Consider the following 22,663-nt stretch of genomic DNA (forward strand, 5'->3'; position numbering starts at 1 on the left):
GCACCTCCTTGCTGTCTCCTAGAGATAGTGCCTTGGACCCATGTGATGTTTCCCTGTCCCTTTTGTTCACCCTCAGCGAGTCCCTCCTTGGAATGCCCAGCGGACCACCACTCGGGGACCACCCAGCCGCAAAGGCAGCCTCAGTATAGAAGACACCTTTGAGAGCATCAGTGAGCTAGGACCCCTGGAGCTGATGGGCCGGGAACTGGACTTGGCTCCCTATGGTACTCTCCGCAAGTCACAGTCGGCTGACTCTCTGAATTCCATCTCCTCTGTGAGCAACACCTTCGGGCAGGATTTCACCCTGGGCCAGGTGGAGGTGAGCATGGACTATGACGGAGCTTCCCACACCCTCCACGTGGCGGTGCTGCAAGGCAAGGACCTCCTGGAGCGCGAGGAGGCCACCTTCGAGTCCTGCTTCATGCGTGTCAGTCTGCTGCCAGACGAACAGATCGTGGGCATCTCCCGGGTAAGTGGGGCTGGGATAGAGAGGAATACTGTGCCTGCCCCTGAAGCCCTCCTGGGAAGCTGACTTCGGGGCTGGAGGGCAGATCTGCAGTACCAGACAAGATGACAGGGGGCGCTGGAGAGCAGACCAGAACGTGGATCCAGAGTAGAATGGCCATGCATAGAACCTTTGTGTTCCCACTGTGTATAGATTTCAATCTTCCTATCACTCAAAGACAGTGGGTTACTGTCCACCTCCACATCTGTCAGCATGGAGTCTTGGCAAGAAGAAAGATGGCCGGCTCACTTGGCATTTGGCTGATCTGGGAGAGAGCTCAGTGACAGACTTATTCGCTTTGGAATGGATGGAGGAGGGGTGGCCTCAGTGTCAGTACGGTTGCATGAATTTGCTCATAAGAATGTAGGGGCCCACCCCAGAGAGTGAAAAAAAGCATGAGAGGAAAGTGAGTTTCTGGACCCCAAATGAAAGGGCCACCTTTGTAGGAGCTGTGTTCTGTTGTGAGAGAGTGTGTTCAGCCCCTCCACCCCCTGAGAAACTGAAGACAAGCTTTGGAAGATTAAACACTTGATCTCTGATCTCTATTTTCTTCTGGTGACCCTGGTGGCTCACCCTGCTGGAAGCAGGAGACCAAGGAAGGTGGCCCTGGCCCTTGACTGTTAGGGTCGGTATTGGGCCAGGACCCTCAAGACCGAGTTCTCAGCACAAAGATTTATTTGCCCATTTATTTGACAGAGGGCAGGGAACAAGAAGCAAATGCAGAAGATAGAAGGTGAAGGAGAAGGGGAAGAGAACGAGGGAAGGAAGGGTTAGTATTTTTTCCAGAGGATGAGGGACTGCCTCTGGAGAGGAGACAGATGAGATACACACGAACACAATGGTATTTTATAACGGCACAATGGGGAAACCCCGGGTTAGGCTGAGGTGTCTAGTTTTAATTGGCCGTGTTAATTAGGGCAGCCGAAGGGGGCTTTCAATTGCTGGACTTCAATACTTTGATAGCTGGACCTCAGTAGTCACCCTCAGGAGGAGGGAGTGGACAAATAAGGGAATAGACCTTGGTGGCCAGCTTTAGGAATGTAATCTAACAGTGTTTAGCAGGGCAGAGGGTCAGGGGGGAGAAAGGCAAGGCCTGCCAGAGCCATGTTCACCACATTCAAACTGGCCAGAGTCCCTTCATTGATGGTTAGCAGTCAAAAGGAAAGGAGAGGTTGGATTGGACAAGAAGACTACAGAATGCTTCCAAGGTGCCTCACCCTGACAGGCACACCCCACTACCCAGCAACAGGCTGGTAGGAGTCCAAGCCCTCTGAGATGGGCCAGGTCAACCTTCAGTGATCTGTGCCCTGCAAAACCAAGGGTCTTCTGTGCCTAGTCACCTTTACCACACTGAACATAGCCGGCCTCAGTAGTAGATATTCCACGCCCCCCCCCATAACTCTAGAAGAGCCTAGAACTAGCCACTGGCTCTTAGTACATGGGGTGCGAAGGGGGTGATCCAGTTTCCTACTAGAACAGCAGTGGGTGGTTAGGAGTTAGGCTAAAATCTAAGTTCCACCTTGGCCTGGCATATGACCTTGAACAAGTCACTTAAGCAGCTGCCTTCAGATTCCCCATTCGTCAAGTAAGCATCACAATTGTGGAAATGGCCTGGGTGTATACATGCACAGTGCTTAACTCAGCCCTTGGGAGGTGATCTGTGGCAGTTCTCAGGGCCACCAAGAGCTGCTGTCAAGCCTGACACACCTTATGGTGCTCTTGGTCTGAGCCATGTGAAGGTTTTTGGGTGACTCCGGATATGTCCTTTGAGGAGGGACATTGGTGGACAGGATCTTGGTCTGAGGCAGACCACTGTGTGGACAACGTGGCTCCATATTTCTTTTGGGGGAGGGGGGTGCAGTTGCTGGAGAAAGAAGCTCCCAGAGCCTGGCAGAGACCAGTGAGATCGAAGTAGCTAGAAGCTAAGCAGGGTTTGTTCCTAGAATGGCAGGCTTCATGACATCACAGCCTAACAGTCTAACTGTGGAGATGGGGTGTTGCCTCCAGGCCATGCAACCCCCTCATCGTCAGAGAATGTGCCAGGGATGAGAGCCGCTGTCTAAATACCACCGTGCAGTGACTCAGGCGGCCCCCCACAGAAGGGCAAGCAGAGCCTCCCATGCACCTTCCCTGAGGACTGCCCACAGCTTCCTGAGAGGAAGTCAATGGCATCCAAAAGCTGGGGAATGAAGCATGCCCAGCCCTGCCTGTCACTCCATCCATCTGTCATTCTGTCCACTCATCCATCCATCCTGTGACAATCAGGAAGGTTCTGCCAGGCTCCGCAGGGCTCGTTACTGACAATCGTGTAGCTCCTACTGCATGCCTGCCCCCAAGGCTGTGCTGAGTCTGGCAGACGGGAGAGACAGAGAGCAGGTCTGTCACAGCCTCTTGTGAGGATGAGGATTACTAGGACTCCATTATGGAAGCTTCTAATGCCAGGCCGAAACAGGAAGATGGCTAAGTTCAAGACTAGTCTGGACAAAATAGTGAGTTCCAGACCAGCCAGAGCTGCATAGTAGGATCCTGGCTGGAAAAGGGAGGAGGTCTCTGTGAGTCCGAGGCCAGCCTGGTCTACATAATGACCAGGTTACATAGTGAGACCCTGTCTTAGAATAGGAAGAGGGGGAGGTGCGGTGTGGAGGCTTGTGCTTGTAATCCTAGCATTCTGGAGTTGATGGCAGGAAGATCAGGAGTCCATCCTGACCTATGTGAGATCCAGTCTGAAAAGAAAGCAAAGTCAAAAAAACAAACCTTCACGGCTGAGCCGAAAAAGAGGAGCAGAGCTGAGATGGTGGGTGCCAGGAAGGCCCTCCACGACCCCTTCTTTCTATAGATCCAGAGGAATGCCTATTCCATCTTCTTCGATGAGAAGTTCTCTGTCCCCCTGGACCCCACAGCCCTGGAGGAGAAGAGCCTTAGATTTTCTGTGTTTGGCATCGATGAGGATGAGCGGAATGTGAGCACCGGCGTGGTGGAGCTGAAGCTGTCTGTTCTGGACCTCCCGCTGCAGCCCTTCAGTGGCTGGCTCTACTTACAGGACCAGAATAAGGTATCGCCTGCTTTTGCCCACTGGTTCATCCGAGGAGAAAGTACCCTCACCCATTTCCTGGAGAGATGCCACTATCCTGTCCCTCAACCTGGACCCTGACAGCATTAGAATAGAGAAATGGTCCCAAGTCACACCCTAGGGAAGCCACTCACTGCATGTGCTGACAAAAACATTGTAGACACCACTGTTTACAGGTCTTTTTATTTTTTATTTTACACTGCATTTATTTATTTACTGTGTTTTCTGTGTGTATCATGCACAGGCATGCATATACCCAGAGAGAATGCATGTGAAAGTCAGAAGACAACTTGTCTTCTACAAGTTGATTCTCTCCTTCACCATGTGTGTTGTTGGCGTTGAACTCAGGTCACTGGGGTTAATGGCAAATGCCTTTACCCACTGTGCCATCCCCAGCCCTCTTCTCAATTCTTGTTTTTTTCTCTTTTTTAAAATTTTCTATATTATTTAATGTCTGTATGAGTACACAGTAGCTGTCTTCAGACACACCAGAAGAGGGCATCAGATCCCATTACACATGGTTGTGAGCCACCATGTGGTTGCTGGGAATTGAACTCAGGACCTCTGGAAGAGCAGCCAGTGCTCTTAACTGCTGAGCCATCTCTCTCTCCAACCCTCTATTTTATTTTTTAACATTTATTTATTTTCCTTCCTTATTTTATTGGGTTTTTGAGACAGGGTTTCTATGTGTAGCCCTGACTGTCCTGGAACTCTCTATAGACCAGGCTGGACTCGAACTCACAGAGATCTGTGTGCCTTTGCCTTCCGAGTGCTGGGATTAAAGGCGTGCACCACCACCTCCTGGATATCTATTTTTATTCTTTATTTTATTTACTTATTTTACCTTACGAGTGTTTTGCCTGAATGTATGTGTGTGTCCATGTGCACTCCTCACGCCTAAGGGAGTCAGAAGAGGGTGCCCAGTTCCTTGGAACTGGGGTTACAGATGTGTGGGAGCTGCCTTGTGGGTGCTGGGAACTGAACCTGAGCCCTCTGGAAGAGCACCCGGTACTCAGCTGCTGGGCCGTCTCTCCAGGCCCTCATCTCAGTGGCTACTGGAATCATCAGAGGCTCTACTCCTAGAAGCTACTGGCCTGAAAGTGGGCTGTTTCAGACCGAGGCCAAGCTGAGGCTTACTTTTAGCACTGTAACAATGCCAGGGAACATTATTACTTAGGCAAATGCTGTGAGCTTGGATCTCTGCACTAGTCATAGACTGTTTTCCTCAGCCCACAATGAGGGAACAGAACTGCATCTGATTGATGCACTTGACAGGCAGCCTCTGGGCCTCCTTCCAGGACCTGCTCTCCACTCAGAGTAAGGAGGGTCTGTGGATGTCCCTTGTATGGGTGGGTTGTCCTTTTTTCAATCCTGTCAGCCTGATGTCTAGGTTTGAGTTATCCCACAAGCAACGATTTTCCAATGGAAAAGGAACCATCCACCTCCCACCCACCCCTGCCCCAGACCTCTTGAAGCTTGGAGGGCAGAAGACTTCTGAGCCATCCCCCTCTCCACAGGCTGCTGATGCTGTGGGAGAGATCCTGCTGTCCCTCAGTTACCTGCCCACAGCAGAGCGGCTGACTGTGGTTGTGGTGAAAGCCAAGAATCTCATCTGGACCAATGACAAGACCACAGCAGGTGAGGGCCTGTGTACTCAGCTCTTCCATGAGGCTCCGGGGAGCTGTCATGTTATGAGCAGATATGGGGCACAACGCCAGAACCCCCTGTGGCTTTAGCTAAGCTCGGGAACCAGGCACAGTGGAAGGTTAATTCAGCTACAGAAAGAGTAGACCCCTGGAGGGGACAACAGCCCAGAATGTGGAGGGCAGAGTAAAGGGGAAACTGAGGCTCTGGGCTGTGGCACAGGTTAAGAAATGGAGGGTGAGCATCCATTCATCAGAACTTAAGCTCAGAGATGAGGAAGCAGCCCAGAGACGCTGAATCTCTAGATGCCAGGAACCTATTGGACTTGACATCCTAGGGCCTCAGGCAATAGGGTGTTGGTTTTTTAAACAATCTCAATCATTTGATTTCACCAATAAAGTCCCAGGAGCCAGACGCAGGGGAGAAAGCCTGCTGGTTCAGAGAGGCAGAGAACGCACCCAGCCGACCTTCCTCCTCCCCAGCCAGTTCCCACTAGGAATTCCCATCCCTCACTCAACAGACCTCTCAACCAACCTTCTTCAAACTCAGTCCCTTCCTTCGGTGTCCTGTGCATCTTTCTGTCCGTCCTCGAGACTTCCTCTTTCTCTCTCCGTTTTTTTCTGAATGATCCTCTCTCCACTTCCTGTCAACTGGTTGCTTGCTCTCTCCCGAGATCTTAACCTATGGTTGACTTTATTTAATCCTATTGACAATAGCCAGAGAGCTCGTGGATTAAAGGTGTGTGCAGGGCTGAGCCGCACCACAACTAAAAACAGTCGGTTTGTCCCCAGTAACTAACACTGCCCCCGGGGTTCCCCGTATGGTCAAAGATCCTGCAACGGTAGGGAGATTTGGTGTCTCAGAGCGGTGCGCTGTCAGGCTCTGCACTCAGTGACGCAGGTCTGCTGTCTGCACTCGGGTTACTAATAGAATGGGAATCTGTGGTGGGCTTTAGAGATAACAGCAGTCGCCAGGCTCACTGAGCCTCTCGCCTCTTCCTGCCTGTAGACCCCTTCGTCAAAGTGTATCTGCTGCAGGATGGGAGGAAGATGAGCAAGAAGAAGACGGCGGTGAAGAGGGATGACCCCAACCCAGTGTTCAACGAAGCCATGATCTTCTCGGTACCAGCCATTGTGCTTCAGGTGAGGTGGGCTGGATACTCACAGGCCTGGGCCACTGTACCCCTCCAGTGTTGCCTTTTGAGACCTCAAGTCCACCCTCTTCTAATTAATCATTGACTGAGCCTGAGACTAGGTGTCAGCCCTATGGTGAGGGTTGGGGACCCAAGCATTACTTTCTTGATGCCTATGAAAGACAGACAGGGGAGTCCCCACTTTGTAATCCCCATTGGGAGATTCCCCAGGATTAGTGTCAGGGGAGGCTTTCTGCACAAGGGGACAGCTAAGCTGAGCTCTGAAGAAGAGGGCTCCCAGTAGAGGACCTGCACTGCTTGAAGATGAACTAGAAGCATCCCCGAGGCCCAGGCTGTAGGCCTACACCTTCAGAGTTCCTACTGCAAGGGCCCTGCTGAGACCTCATCACTACAACCAGTTGGTGATGCACACCTTTAATCCCAGCACTCAGGAGACAGAGGCAGGCAGATCTCTGAGTTTGAGGGCAGCCTGGTCTATAGAGTGAGTTCCAGGACAGTCAGAGCTATACAGAGAAACCCTGTCTCAAAACAACAACATAAAAGAAAGTCCTTTAGCCCTTGATCTAAAGTCTGCTGTACAGCCCAGGGACTGTGCAGGGCCATCTAGTCAGTCCCCTCTTAGAAGTGCTCTGGGGATTTCTTCTGTTTTTCAGTATTGATGATGAACCAAGGCTTGGTGTATGCTACGCAGGCAGTTTACTGTTGAGCCAACCTATAAGTCCCATAGTTTGAAAGCTACATGTCAACCTCACTTTGGGTGTCCCAAAACTAGGAATCCAGGCAACATCCCAGCATGTCTGGCTGGTCTGGGGATCCTAACCCTGTTCCTTACTGGACAGCCTACCCATTTGATTCCTGCTTTTGCTGTGTTTACCAAAATGCCACTTTCCTCTGGTCTCCAAAAACTGAAGCTGTTGGGGGACCAGGTAAGATCAGTTAAGCCAATGTCTCAAATATGTTCTTACTGAATCCTAACCCTCAGCTGTGATCAAGCTGTGACAAGCCAATGCCAGTAACAGTGAGGGCCGCTCTAAGTGCTCTAATAACAGGCAAGGACCAGCCACATGTTTTCTTCTCTGTTTTTAGGTCCCCTGCCCTCCACCTACATGTTTAACTAGCTTTCTTCCTAGAAAAGCCCTGTGAGGTAGGAAATGCTGTCACATTCTTTTTCTTTTTTTTTTTTTTTTCCGGAGCTGGGGACGGAACCCAGGGCCTTGCGCTTGCTAGGCAAGTGCTCTACCACTGAGCTAAATCCCTAACCCCTTGCTGTCACATTTTAAAGACAAAGAAGTAGGTTGCAAAGGCCCAAGTCCTGGCTGGGGTATAGCCAGAGGCTAAAACACTTGCTTAGCACATACAAGATCCTGGGTTGCCAACACACACACACACACACACACACACACACACACACACACACACACACACACACACCCTCATAAACCAGGCCTGGAGAAGCACTCAGGAGGTGGAAGCAGGGGAACCGGAAGTTCAGGGTCATCCTCCACTCTATAGGGATTTTGAGGTCAGCCTGAACTAGTACCAGCGAGGCAGTGATAGCACAGGCCTTTAGTTCCAGCTCGGGAGAAGAAAGCAGGCTGATCTCTTATGTGTTTGAGACCATCTTGGTCTACATAGTGAACTGCAGACTAACAAGGCTACATAGTGAGACACTATCTCACAGACAAAAGCAAAAGGCTGGAGAGATGGCTCAACAGTGAAGAGCACCGGCTGCTCTTCCAGAGGACCTGGGTTCAGTTCCTGGCACCCACATGGTGGCTCACAACCACCCGTAACTCTAGTTCCAGGGTATCCAGCACCCTCCTCTGGCCTCTCTGGGTACTGCATGCATGTGATGCATATACATACATGCAGGCAAACACTTACACACATTTAAAAACATTTTTTAACCAAAACAAACAAACAAATAGCCTAAGTTCTAAGCTAGATATAGTACCATACACTTGTTATCTTACTACTTCAGATGCCACGGCAGGAAGATCAGGAATCCAAGTATAGCCTCTGCTATATAGCAAGTTCAAAGCCAGCCTGGGCTACATGAGACCCCAGCTCAAGAACATGCAGGGCTGGAGAGATGGCTCAGCGGTTAAGAGCACTGGCTGCTCTTCCAGAGGACCTGAGTTCAATTCCCAGCAACCACATGGTGGCTCACAGCCATCTGTAATGGGATCTGATGCCTTCTTCTGGTGTGTCTAAAGACAGTGAAATACATGAAAGAAATAGATAAATCTTTAGAGAGATGGGGGCGGGGAGAAACATACTTCTCTAGCAACGGACTCAAGTTCAGTTCCCAGCACCCACATCAGATGGTTCACAGTGCTTATAATCTCAACTCCAGAGGATCCAGCACCCTCTTCTGGCCTCTGTGGGTACTCACATGCACATATGTCCCCATTACAGACATACATAATTTAAAATAAAATCCTTTTAAGGTTTTTATTATTTTATGGGCATGGGTATTTTTCTTGCATGTATGTCTGTGCATAGCATGCATGCCAGGTACCCACAAAGAGAGTTCAGATACCCTGGAGTTACTGAGTCAACATGTGGGGGCTGGGACACAAACCAAGGTCTTCTGCAAGAACAGCAAGAGTATTTAACTGCTGAGCCATCTTTTCAAACTCAAAAATAAAATAAATCTTAAAGAAAAAAGTGTCAAGGGACAGAGAAGTGAGAGGTGGGTTTTCAATCCTGCTGGGACTGTCACGTTTTAGCACTTAGCGAGGTCACCTCATAGCTGGCTATCCATCTGTAAGTAACTAGGACAAGTCTTTTCTTCCAAGTCAAATGGGAAGATTCAAAGAGCCGTATGCACCTCACAGGGCCTGGGAACCTGGGGGCCAGGGAGAATCCTTCATCGGCTGCTGGTCCCAATCTTTCATCTCACCTTCTCCCCAGGACCTGTCTCTCCGAGTGACAGTGGCCGAGAGCAGCAGTGATGGCCGTGGGGACAACGTGGGCCATGTCATCATTGGGCCAGGGGCCAGCGGCATGGGCACCACACACTGGAACCAGATGCTGGCCACACTGCGCAGGCCTGTGTCCATGTGGCATCCAGTCCGGCGAAACTAACAGCCAGGGCAGGCCAGGTGGGCAGCCGAGCCTCCAGAGCCTCGCACCATCTCAGTTCTACCCAGCGATGCCCTCTCCATAGTCAGCTGGAGCTGTGAACACCAGGGCTACCCCACCTCCCAGGGGGTCCTCATCAGCCATCTTGGATCCTCTGTCCAGACTGTCATGGAGGAATGGCTCTTCATCTGGGGACCCACCAGACTGGCCAACTGTGTATTGAAGCGTCTTAGGAAGTATGTCCATTGGCCTGCAGAGGGATGTGGGCTTCAGCACTGGCCAACTCCCCTTCTGCCATTCTCCTAGAGGACAGCTGTTAATAAGTCTTGAGGGATAGCTCCTGTAATGACAGGGCTAAGATTAACAAGACGTAGCACTCAGGATGCCAGGAACTCAAGATGCCCCTTTCCCATCCTGGTTGATTGGCTCAGTGCCAAGTAACAACCCGGGCAGATGAACTTGGGAAGGGGCCCTGAGGTCTGGGGTAACAGTGAGGATCTCTCAGGTAAGGAGCTTCACTTTGAGGGTTGGAGAAAAAAAAAAAACTTCCCAGATTTACCATGGGAGCCGTGGGGATCATGGTGAGCAGTCAAGCAATAGAAGACACAAACTAGCCCATCCCAAACACAGACTCTGCCCACTGCAGTGGACACAAGAAGAGGCCAAGAGACCAGACTCAACAGAAGCCAGTAGGCCACATGAAGGCTCCCCTGACCATCCACCCCCGAGGGAACCTGAAGTTCCCAGTGGCCCTGATCCAGATCCTTGTGTGGATCTGAAGCCAATGAGCACAGATTCACCAGTATTGGCTGGTGTCCCTCTAGGCCAGGTTTCTCTTGAAAGTGTCAGGCAGATCTAAATCCAACCCTAGGAATAGTCAGCATCTTAAGTCAAGGTCCCTAAAGACAGGGATATCTAGCCTTAGTCTTGAGCCAGTAGGAACTCTGGGGAAAGTGGTGTTCGTAAGCAAAGGGCTGGGCTGTGCACCACTACCAGAATCACTCTTTGGCTCCCATCTGGTCAGAGTTAGTGAGGGGATCACATCGTAAGCGAGGTGCTGGCTGTCACTTGAGAAAGGCAGTTCTCCCAGAGAAATGGTGGCTTTTGCTCCTTCTCTCTGGCACCTGAAGATTTAAAAGGATAGTGGACATAGAGTAGTGAGAAGAAGATTCTGGTCCTTGGCCCTATTGAATCATGGAGGCCCAGACGGAAGCAGGTCTAATCATACAGTCAATGACGAGGAGGAGAAGGCTGGCTAGAATAGGGACACAGGTCAACAGGACACCAGCCACAACTGGACTCACTGAAGCCAGGCTTCTCACCCTGTGGTCAATATCAAGAGGTGAAAAATGGGCCAGGGATAGTGGTGGCTGTGCCAGGCCTTGTCATCTGGAAGCCCCAGACTCCTTCTAATCCAACGGCTTTGCAGGGCAGACCACACCCCCCACCTCCATCCCTTGTTCCTTCCTTCTATACTGCATGAGACGTTGACAGTGGCCCAGATGGCTGGAATGATTCCTGAAACAAAATAAAACTGGGGCAGGAAGGAGGCTTACAGGGAGCCCGCTCAGCCTCGAGTCATTTTACTATCTTCACTGGAACATCCCTAAACCTTGGGCCCCAGACAGTACCGTGTGCCATCCTTCCTCCATTGCTGGCATGGGGACTATTTTCCATTTACATGGGAAGCTCTGAAGAGGGATCCCAGTACCAGGCCTGGTCGGGAAGGAAGGGGATGGGGAAATCAAGGAAGGCTTCCTGGTGGTGACACTGAGAAGTATTCCCAGTAACAGCACATCACGAGAGTCAGGAAGGGACAAACACTGGGCAGAGTTCTTTGCCTTACTAGCACACTGGGAGGGGATGGGGATAGGGGCAGGGTGGGGAGGAGAACATAGTCCAAAGAGAGGGAAAGAGGTCATCAAGAACTGGTGCTCAGGCTGCAGCCCGGAAGCACTTAAAGGCAGGCAACTATGGCACTGCCCTTGTAGAGATGTAGAAACCAGAGCTAGTAACATGTCTAAGATCACAACAACAAAAAAGTCACAGATTTATGATCAACCTCAGGCTATGTGGCTGGAGAGCCCATGCTCTTGACACCTAGAACACACAGTCTTTTTCCAATTCTTCAAAGTCCCTGAAGGCCAACTGAGAACCTTCTGGATCCCAGTGTACTTCTTTCTCTCCTTTTATTTCCCTGGGAGCTCATGAGCAAGCTAAGAATTCTCAGTGTCCCAGGAAGGGGCAAATGGTGCAGATCTGATCATATTCATTGTGTGCATGTATGGAATTCTCAAGAATAAATTTGTTCCCAAGACCGGGTTTCTCTGTGTAGCCCTGGCTGTGCCTGTCACTGCCTCCTGAGAACTAGGATGTGTACTACCACTGCCCAGCTTAAGAACAAAGAAAACTTGGGGTTGGGGATTTAGCTCAGTGGTAGAGCACTTGCCTAGCACGCGCAAGGCCCTGGGTTCGGTCCCCAGCTCTGAAAAAAAAAAAAAGAAAAAAGAAAAAAAAAAAGAACAAAGAAAACTTTAAATTCCCAGCATCCCCAGGAGGTCACAGGTCAGAGACCACAGACTAGTTAGTGCCCCATGTCTGGAGAACCATATCCTGGCAGAGATTTGAGGGGCTGAGGGAGGTGGGCTTTGATGGTACCAGTATCCCAGATGAGGCAGAAGGTCTTTGTCTGCTGGCAGGAGGGAACAGGAAAGGGCTCCAATGGGGAGCTAATGTCCTGTAAGGGAAGTGAACAAGCATAGTTGCAGGCAGAAAGGGCTGAGCAAGGCAGAGCACCCAGCAATCTCTAGGTTTGGGGTTCAGTAGACAGCACTCAAAACATGAGGTGTTCTCTGGGCAGTGATGGTGCACACCTTTAATCTCAGCCAGCACTTGGGAGGCACAGACAGGCAGATCTCTGTAAGTTGAGGTCAGCCTGGTCTACACGGTGAATTCCAGGACAGCCAAACCCTGTCTTGAAAACCAACTAAACAAACAAAAAGGCGAGGGGTGCTCAGAGCTGGAGACATGGCTCAGAGGTCAAGAGCATCTGCTGCTCTAGCTGAGGACCCGGGTTTGGTTTCAAGCAGCCACACGGTAACTCCCCAGTCTGGAATTCCAGTTCCGGAGGATCTGGTGTCCTCTAGCATGCGCCTGTGATTCACTTACATACATGCATGCAAAACACTAATACACGTAACACATAAAGTACCAATCAAATCGTTTTCTAAAACAACAGAGGCACTATTGGAGAGAAAGCAGGGTGACTAGAGGATTACCCTCAACCCCATCATCTTTCATGATTCCCTTCACCTGTCTCTACCCACTTCTGACCCCTTTCCTAAGCTCCCATCTTTTCTCACCCTTTCCTCTTTCCTATTCCTCTGGCCCAGGTCTATGGGCCTGCCTTCAGAGTCCCAGGCCCCTCTCTCTACAAACGCACCCAAAAGGAAAGGTGTGGAGGTCAATAACTGACCCAGCACTGCCAGAGGCAGGCCTGCCCACAGGAAGAGGTCAATAACTGACCCAGCACTGCCAGAGGCAGGCCTGCCCACGGGAAGAGGAGGGTGCGCCCACCGATGATGGCATTTCTTACCCTGTCCTGCCTGAGCCCACCTATCTGTGCCTGCAGATACCCAGAGTGACAAGTTACTTACGAGAGTAAATGAGTGTCGAGACGGCCTCAGTGCTTCCTCCCTGTTCAGTGCACCCGCCAGGAAAGCCTAAGAGTAAGTAGCAAGGCAAGGAGGAGAAGCCAAAGAGGAGGTCCGTGCAGCAGGGCAGCTGCTTGGGTGGGGGCGTCTTCCGGGTCCTGTCCAGCAGGCCTGGGCCTGCTGTGTGGGAAGTCATTGTACCCTAAGAGCCTCAGTTTCTACAACTGAAAATGGAGCATGTTGGACAAGTTCATGTTGGACATAACAGGTTCCTCGCCCCTCTGACTTTATGTTTTCATGTTTTAAAGATTTTTTTTTTATTTTGTATGTAGCTATTGCTAGAGTGTATGTGCACCGTGTGTCTGTCCCGTGTCCCCAGAAGACAGAAGAGGGCATAAAATACCCTGGAGCTGGAGTTACTGCTCGTGTGTTATCATCTGGTGCTGGGAACTGAACACAGGTCCTCTGTAAGAGCAACAAGTGCTCTTAGCCACTGAGCTGTCTCTCCACCTGCCTGGCTCCTTTTTAAGAGCCACACAGGTCTGGAGCTGGCTTCAAATTCACTGTGTAAACCAAGCAGGGCGGCACACACCTTTAATCCCAGCATTTGGTAGGCAGAGGCGGGCAGATCTCGGAGTTGGAGTCCAGCCTGGTCTACAGAGTGAGTTCCAGGACAGCCAGGGCTACAGAGAAACCTTGTCTTAAAAAGACAAAAAGAGGTGTTGGGGATTTAGCACAGTGGTAGAGCGCTTGCCTAGCAAGCGCAAGGCCCTGGGTTCAGTCCCCAGCTCCAAAAAAAGAAAAAAAAAAAAAAAAAAAAGACAAAAAGAAGAAAAACAAAAAACCAAAGAAACAACTTTGTAGAGAAGGTTTCTCCTGCCTCTGCTTCCCACATGCTGTGATTAGAGACATTTGTCACCACCCTGGCAGAATTTTTGAAGGTTCTGTATGAACAAACTCTGAAACTCAGTGACTGGATTTGAGGCTTAGCTCCTCCAACTGCCAGCTGGGCCTCACCCAGCCATCTCTCCTCTTTGAGCCTCTTGTTTCTTCAATTCTCAGAGGTGCGTAGGAATCATATGTCCTTCAAAAGACAGAATAAAACGCCACGCGCCAAGTGTCTGGCACACAGTAGGTGCCGGGTTTACGTGAGGCAAGGCTTTGAGTGGCATATCGCGGCTGAGCCCAACGGCTTCCGAAATCTGATGGTTGGAACTGAAGAGCGAAGGCGTGAAGTGCCCACACAAAGGCTTGGGGGAATGCACCCCAGATCGGGTGCGCCCTGCCAGCCTCCCCAAAGGCAGGACCAGTAACCCGAGCAAGCACCCAGTACCCTCCACGGCGAGAAACCCCAGGGGAAAGCCCAAGTAATGACCTGCAGAGAGCAGGGTGGCCACACAGTGGCAGTAAAGAATCATAACAAGCCTAGCTGCAGGAGAAGGTAGAGCGGGGCAGAAAGTTAGCTTTGTCCTTGGAGAAGGAGAGGGTGGTGCAGAGCACGCCCCGCCTCTTGTCGTCACGTGTTATGTGCTCACTTTCATCTCGTCTGTTTGCTCACCCATGTGCTATTTATTTATTTATTTTTGAGTCAGGGTCTCACTATGTAACCCTGGCCTGGAACTTGCTATGTAGACTAGGCGGGCCTTGAACTCACAGAGAATCACTGCCCACTGAGTGTTGGAGTTACAGGCGTGTGCCACCACAACGCTCAGCCATTTGGCCAGTTTTGTTTTCAAACCCCTTTTTCCTTCCTTCCCTTCTTCCTTCCTTCCTGCCCCCTCTGCTTCCTCTGCCCTTCCTCCCTCCTTTCTTCATTTATCCTTTTCTTTCTCTTCCTGTGTTTGTCCAGCCAGCCTGTCAATTAGACATAATATCCGGAACCACAGCTGGCGCCAGTCTGAGATAGTCTGGGGTACAGGAATGGGTCAGCTGTGGCCCCTGCCCTCGAGGTGGTCATGGCTCTGCTGGAGACCTGCAGCACAAATAACAACATTCCAGACGGATGCTGGCTCCACCTCCCTTGCCATTCTGAGGCCTGCAGGGCAGTCACATGCTATGCGGGGTTCATGAAGGAATCTCGGTTTGGGATTGATGGGGCCTGGAGGGGGCTGAGTCACAGGCCGGAAGTCAGCAGCAGCCACAATAAACAGAAAAACAGCAAACAGCACCCCAGTGAGGCCAACTGTGTGGCCACCCCAACCCACTCCAAAAATAAACTTCAGAAAAACAGTGTAGTCCAGAGTCCAGCAATGTCAGATTTGGGGAAATTCCTGGCTGCCAGGACAGATGGCCATGGGTCAGTGACTGACTGATATGCCTCTCACAGGAGCCTGAACATGGACTGGACATGGTTAGACCAAGTCCTGGCTCCGGGTCTTATTGGCCCAGCCCAAGCAGCTGCCTCCCTCTGGGGTTCAATCCCCAAGTCTCCAAATCAAGAAGCAGCAGCCTACCTTACATGTGAGAGCTGAGAGCAATAATGTATAAGAAGTGAGATTTGAGGACAGTCTTAGGGTCCCTCTTAAGAAGTCACCCGCTCTCTCTAGGCTTCAGTTTCCTTCTTTGTAAAATGGAGCTAGCAAATTCTGCCTCCTGGTGGACAGTCCCCGAATAGCAACTATCACCCTAACAGTATGTGCTGTTATTATTATGAGGTAAACAAAGAAACTGTAAAGTGTGACTGTTGTCAAGTGTGTCATTAGAGTGATTATCCCTATAGCAACCAAAGCCACCTCTGCCTGACTCTCAGCTCCCTCCACCCTTGGTCTAGCTCCACCTGCCTCCCAGGCTGGCCTGATGACAGCAGCAGAGATGACTAGGCTGACAGCTGACTAGAGTGTTGGGGGGGTAGGGCCCCTCCTCACCACTCCTTTTATTGGGCATCCTGCTCAGCTACACACCCAGCTTCATGCCAAGTCCTGCCCAGCCCTGTGGCAGTTTCGGGGAAGGGGCATCCAAAAGGTGGAGCTGGGGAGGTTCCTTCCGTGCAGCTGACCTCTGGCCCTGAGGGAAACTGGAAACTGCCTCCATGGGATACAGTGAGGATCAAATTGGGCTGAAGGTCATTTTCACCTGCCTAACTTTGAATAGAATGTGGGAGGAAGTTGTGACAAGTGTGGAGGTGGGAGGTGAAATCCAAAGACTTCTGACCATGTTCCACTTAGCTTCCATGTTAACACCCAGTCCCAGGTCTGGGGAGACAGGCGAGACCTTTCTCCCCTCTTTTTTAGACAGAATATCTAGCCCAGGCTGGCTTTAAACTCACTGTACAGCAAAACTGACATGGAACTTCAGATCCTCCTGCCTGCACCTCGCCAGTTTTGGAAACAGAAGCATGTATCTCCACGTCCAGTTTCTGTGGTGCAGGGAAGGAACCTAGGCTTTCCTGCCTGCTAGGTAAGCATTGTAGCAACACAGCTACATTTCCAGCCCACTTATGCTCACTGAGAGTTAAAAAGAAAAATCTGATCACAAAGAAGGATGCTAAGACTTAGAGAACAGTAGGATTTTTTTATTCCTGAAATCCGAAGTGCTCCACCATCCAGATACTAGCTCCTCAGCCAAGTCCCGCCCCCTGTCCTGTGGCTAAGTAAGGGGCGTGGCTACCTCGCTCCAGCCTCTTTCACGTTCCTTTTGAAACACCTCTGTTGCTTTTTCCTCAAGACTCTGCTCTCTTGTCCGAAGGTCCTCTACCCCAGATGAAGAGCCCCCTTTCCTTTTTCCTGTCCCCTGAGCGGGTAGAGGTTTTGATTAGAACAGTACAGGATCCCCAGACTCTAAGAAACTAAGGACCATCTGCATTGATTAAACATTATACCAAAAAAACTGGAGAGATGGCTCAGAGGTTAAGAACATTGGCTGCTCTTCTAGAGGACCCAGGTTCACCCACATGGTAGCCTATAATGTCTGTAACTCCAGTTCCAGGTCTTCCGTGTGCAGTGGACAGCAGGGTGCGCAGACATACATGCAGATAAAACGCCCACACACACACACAAAAAAATAAATATTATACTATATACTATAAGATCATCATACTATATATAATATAAACCATTCATGACATCAGCCATGTGCCAGAGCCAGTTTGAGCTCTACAGATAGGTTCCACAGTTTTTCCCTAGATCACTGGCTGCCTAGGTGAGACGCGTGGTAATTCACCTTCATTGAAGCTTCCTGGTGCTGGCTGAAGAGGTCCGGCAGTGACCCACAAGGGCATGCCCGGGCCACTTCCTTCTCATCTGGTCTACAACATCTGGAGAAGGTCCGCAAATAGCAGAAACTCATATTCATTCATTCATTCATTCATTCATTCATTCATTCATTCATTCATAAAAATCACCTCCCACCCATGGCAGAGAGTCCAAGTGCTTCCTCCTTCCCTGTCCCCAGCCTCTCTCCAGGTACTTGTCTACTTCTCTCCCACGAGCCCTGGGTGCCCTCTGGAGGCGTAGGTCTCCGCCCACCCCTGCGGCCTCAGTAACTGCACGCAGTAGGTGCTGCAAAAGTCTTTCTTGAGTTGCTAGACAGGACTCCAGGAGACCGGACCCCAGGAGCGTCCACCCCTGGCCTGGCGCCGCAGCCCCATCTTGTCCCCGGCTTCTCACCTGAGCTGGGTGTCCCCCGCCCCCCGGGCCGCCTCCTGCCCTGGCCGCCCGGCTCCCACTTCCTCCCGCCGCCCCGCCCCTTCCACATTCCTGTCCCGCCGGGCCAGCCCCGCGCCCGCCGCTGCCAGCCCGCCGCGTACCGCCTGCTGCTCCGCGCACCGCCGTCCGCCAGCCCGGGATGAACGCGTCCCAGACTGAGGGAGAGGAGGAGCCGCACAGCGGGCGCCCGATCAAGGTGGTCCTAGTGGGCGACGGGGGCTGCGGGAAGACGTCACTCATGATGGTCTTCGCTAACGGGGCCTTCCCAGAGGTGAGTGCCCTCACCCTTGGCTCTGTGCTGGGACACCCCTATGTGCGGGTCTGCTGAGAGCCGCCTCGAAAGTACCCAGCTCTAGCCTCCTAGCAGGGCCTGGCGTCGAAGGCAGAGTTTTTTAGATTTAACCAGTAGGAGCGAAGTGGGACTATTGGCACTTAGGGGGAGGGGTGTCACAGGGACTGAATTAGGCCACCTGGGGAAATAGCAAATCCTAAAAGAGCAGTCGTTGTCACTACTTGGCGAAGAGTGTGAGGACTTTGGAGCTAGACTGGCAGCAGTAAAATCAAGCCTTTGCCTCTTACAGCCGTGTGCCTTTGGGCAAGTCTCTTACCCTCTCTGTGCCTGTTTCCTTAACTGCATGACAGGACTGACAGCCCCTACCAGAGCTTATAGAAGAGTGCGTGGATAGAGTCTGCGGGCTAGAAGGATCCACTGAAAGTTGATAAGTGATGGTCGTTGGGAGACACCACTTCTTCTCCAACCATAGCCACTATGGTGCAAATCCACCTTAGAGAGGAAAACCGACCCTTCTCTGAAAAGCCCCATTCTCCTTATGCCTGACTTCGACTCTAAGCCTCAGTTTCTTAGAGCAACTTGATAGGGGAAAAGGAGTTGGGACAGTGAGGCTGGAGGCCGGTGGACAGCTCAGTGCAGTACCTTGTGCATCCGGGCTCTCTAGGCTTGTCACTGTGAGGACAGACTGTCCAGACAGCTCAGTCGAGCCCATGAACAGGACAGTGGCTGAGCCCTCTTTCTGTGCCTCCACGAGGAGTGGGGGTCCTGGGTGTCTGTGTGTTTGCCTTCAGCTGCTCGTCTTCCTCTCCTGTCCCTACATCCTTCCAGCCTCTGGGATCCTGCAGAGGTGGGTAGTCTGATGGAAGAGGACAAAGACGCTGATCTGGCAAATAGGGCCCAGTCTTGCTTGCTACCCTAGACCAGTGAGCTGCTGGTTTTTATGATTTTTTTTAATATGTTTTTACTTTAGTGGTTTCTGTTTTGTTTTTGAGACAGGATATTACTGTGGAGGCTTTGAATGCTCATTCCTTCTGTCCCTCAGTCTGAGGATTGCTGAGATTACATGTATGTGCCACCATACTCATCTCAGAGCCTTTGGTTTTGTGGTTTGCAAAGCTGACATCACCTCCTTTGACCAGTTACACAGTTGTTGGGGTTTTTGGGGGGTGTTTTTTTTTAAGTATAGAAGATGTTTTCCAGGTACTGCCCATGGGAACCCAACCATCGTGGGAACCAGGGGATCAGAGAAGGGCACCTAAAGGCGGAGATGTGGGGGAGGTCTGGATCCCTGTCCTGAGTCAGACATTCTAGATGGTGGCATTGACAGCAAGGGCCACACCAATTTCATAGGACACCTTTAAGTCCATGAACTGGGTACGGCTTTGTTTGTTAGTCTGTCTTGGGATTTTTTGTGGTTTTTCGAGAGAGGGTTTCTGCCCTAGAACTTGCTCTATAGACCAGGCTGGCCAACGCCTCCCAAATGCTGGAATTAAAAGTGAGTGCCACCACTTGAGAGGCTCATGAACTAATGTTTTACAGTACACACTGGAGTGACAAAAGACCAGAGTGGTCACCAGGAGAGCGGACCAACCTTGTCCTTAGTCTTCCTTTGTCTAGGAAGTCCCTGGCATGAGAGAGGGCTCTTTTTATTATATTTTAGTTAGTTAACAAGTTAGTTTTCTTTTGAGACAAAGTCTCTGTATGTAGTCTATATTCTTCTCAAATCAATGATCCTCCTGCCTCTGCTTCCATAGTGCTGGGACTATGGGTATGAAACACCACTATTAGAGACAGGGTTTCTCTGTGTGTGTAGCCCTAGCTGTCCTGGAATTCACTCTGTAGACCAGACGAGGCTCAAACGCAGAGATGCCTGCCTCTGCCCGGGATGGCAGGTGTGTGCTGCCCGGCTGGTTTGTTGAAACAAGGTCTTGGTCTCAAGTGGTTCAGGCTGTCCTCAGGTTCAATATGTAGCCAAGGATGTCTTCTAACCTCCTTGCCTCCACCTCCCAAGTGTTGTGATTGCAGGCAGAGTCTTTTGAGGAGAACGTGGGGATAGCTCTGATCTGGTGTTCAAGTCACCTTGCCCCCTCCCTGGGGCACTCCATGACATCGGAAGCCACCTCTGCTGTCTGTCAGCCTCAGTCTCTTCTGCCTCAGCCTGGAGGCTTAGGCTCCTGTCTTCCAGGGTTTCTGCCTGCATTAAAGCTCAGAGGAGAGAGTGGCTGGAGAAGCCTCTGTAATCTTCACTGACTGTAGTCCAACTTCAAGTTTACAGCCGAAGGGGCAAAATAGAGCTTATGGGGCAAGGAGAGACTTCCCCAAGAAGTCTCAGGTGGCACTGAGAGCACAGCCATCCTTAGTGGCTTACAAGACAGGTACAGGAGGTGAAAGAGAGCACTCGCCTGCAGAACTCTTCAAGTCTGAAGTCCTCAGACTGTTACAGTTTCACAGGTGTCCTACCTGGGGAACCCTGTCCTCATTCTGTAATGCTCACCTATCTGTGAACCCCAGGAGGGCAGGACCACGGCTGAGTCATCTCTGTCCTGGGTCAACCCAAGCCAGGCCTTGTGTCTCTTGCTGAACAAAACAGATAAGATTAGGCATCTCTGCCTGGGGGACGGGGCAAAGAACACCACAAAAGGTATAGATAAAGTCACATTCCAAAGTCAGAGGTTGGGCAGTGACACTTGTCCGCGATGCAGCCAACAAGGCCCCTTCCAGCTCACCGCCCTGTCTGATGTCAGGAGCAGGAATTGGTGACCTCAGAAAAGGCAGGTGGCCGGAGTGGCTCCTGAAGACACAGGATCAGCTCTACTTCTGCCTCGCCCACTTCCCTCAGAGCCTCTTGAAGTTACTAAGGTTGTGGGAGTCAAGAGAAGAGTTTAGAGAGCAGTGGGCTGTGGCCACTTCACGGGCATTTGTGAAACACTAGCCAGTGTCTCCCAAGAGCTTTGTCATAGGCCCTCAACTGGAGTGTGGGTGGCCACACGGGATCTCTAATGCAGAGGTATCTTCAATGACAGTCTTTGCTCTAGGGCAGAGGCCAGAGACTACAGTTGGTGCCTTAATTAGGGTTTTATTGCTGTGGAGAGATCCCTTGACCAGGAAACTCTTCTAAAGGAAAACATTTCACTGTTCACTGGGGCTGGCTTAGCCTCAGAGGTTTAGTCCATTAGGAAGCATGCAGTATAAAGGCAGGCATGGCGCGGAGAAAAGAGCTGAGAGTTCTACTGCTTGATCTGAGGACAGCAGCGGGAGACTGTGCACCACACTGGGTGTAGCTTGATCATAGGAGACCTCAAAACTCAAGCCCACAGTGACACACTTCCTCCAACAAGGCCACACCTCCTAATAGTGGCATTTCCTACAAGCCAAGCATTCAAATAAAAGAGTCTGTGGGGGCCAAACCTATTCAAACCACCACCAGTGGAGATGGGAAGGGAAATTCCCAGAGGGATGGGCAGGGCTGGGGTGGACAGTGTCAAATAGGTGACGAGTGACCATAAATGCTGGACCAGGTCTTCACTTTGCTTCCGAGGTGACACTCTTACTCTTAACCAGTGATAGTACAGGCCCAAGGCCATATGCGGCTGGTAGTTAGAGAACTGGGGTCCTAGGCTGAGCTCATTTGATCTCAACGCCTAGCTGTCCTCATACTACCCAGTAGGAAAAATGCCCAAGGGAAGAGCATGTACAGTGGGGCAGGAAGGCCTGAGCCCTTGTCTGTTCCTTTCTGTGCCCCATGCCGTCTTCTCCATCTTTCTCCAGGTGCCTACTCTTCCTTGTACTGCATGCCTCAGGTGCCCAGGGAGCATGCTGACCTGTCTCTATGATTGCCCTCCCCGCTGGCCAGAGCCTGACTCAGAAGACTGGCAGGCAGTCTGGCCATCAGACAGGCAGGCACGAAGTCCTCCTGAGTCATAGGCAAGTAGGAGCCCTGCCTGGCATGGGAGAGGAAGAGACTAGGGATCTCCATGCTATGACCCTACAAGCCAGCCCTGACCAAGTGATATTAGGGGACCAAAATATAAGAGGTCGAGCCTGGAATGATGGCTCAGGCTTGTCATCCTATCACTCAGAAGGCTGAGGCAGGAAAGCTGCAGTTAAGTTGCAAGCCATTCTGAGCTACAGTTAGAACTTATCTAACAAAGAAAGGGGAGAGAGGGAGAGGGAGATGGCTTAGCAGGTAAAGGCGCTTCCTATCGACCTGACAACCTGAGTTCCAGCCACAGGACTCACATAGTAGGAGACCGCAGACCTGAGGGTTGTTCTCAGGCCTCTACGTGGGTACTCTGGCATGTGTGCCCCCCATAAATGTAATGAACAACAAACAAATGGGGGCTAGGGACAGAGCTCAGGGGCTAGAATGCTCACTTGGCATACATAAGGTCCTGGGTTCGAACTCTATCGTCACATAAACTAGGTGTGGTGGTGCCTGTCTGTGTTTGCAGGAGATGGAACCAGGAGGCTCATAAGTTCGAAATGTTCCCTGGCTACATGAGACCCTGGTTCAAATAATAAACCAATAACAAGACCAGGAGGTCACAGTCGCTCACAGCAAAAGGCTGCAGATGTAGCAGTTTGGCAAACTGCAGTACCTGTGGCTCAGGCCCTGT

The 22,663-nt window shown here is 51.1% G+C and overlaps 2 protein-coding genes and 1 long non-coding RNA gene across 3 annotated transcripts in view; 2 read left to right on the forward strand and 1 right to left on the reverse strand.

Moving 5' to 3' along the window:
- Syt12 (synaptotagmin 12) lies at positions 1-9,657 on the forward strand. The gene is made up of 5 exons (XM_032891235.1): positions 1-469; positions 3,342-3,557; positions 5,093-5,213; positions 6,228-6,361; positions 9,289-9,657. The coding sequence occupies exons 1-5, from the start codon at positions 194-196 to the stop codon at positions 9,460-9,462; spliced, it is 921 nt and encodes a 306-aa protein (XP_032747126.1). The 5' UTR covers positions 1-193; the 3' UTR covers positions 9,463-9,657.
- The window catches only part of LOC116890771, a 15,509-nt gene continuing 2,499 nt past the window's right edge, over positions 9,654-22,663 (reverse strand). Inside the window, exons 2-3 of the long non-coding RNA XR_004386785.1 lie at positions 22,646-22,651; positions 9,654-10,965 (exon numbers count right to left, since the gene is read on the reverse strand). This is a non-coding gene — a long non-coding RNA (uncharacterized LOC116890771). The remainder of the gene's footprint in view (positions 10,966-22,645; positions 22,652-22,663) is intronic.
- Positions 17,816-22,663, forward strand: part of Rhod (ras homolog family member D) — a 13,646-nt gene continuing 8,798 nt past the window's right edge. The window contains exon 1 of the mRNA XM_032891237.1: positions 17,816-18,026. Coding sequence (XP_032747128.1) covers positions 17,895-18,026 — 132 coding nt within the window. The 5' untranslated portion in view covers positions 17,816-17,894. The remainder of the gene's footprint in view (positions 18,027-22,663) is intronic.

This window comes from Rattus rattus, chromosome 2 (assembly GCF_011064425.1).
Source record: "Rattus rattus isolate New Zealand chromosome 2, Rrattus_CSIRO_v1, whole genome shotgun sequence".
Taxonomy (NCBI): Eukaryota; Metazoa; Chordata; class Mammalia; order Rodentia; family Muridae; genus Rattus; species Rattus rattus.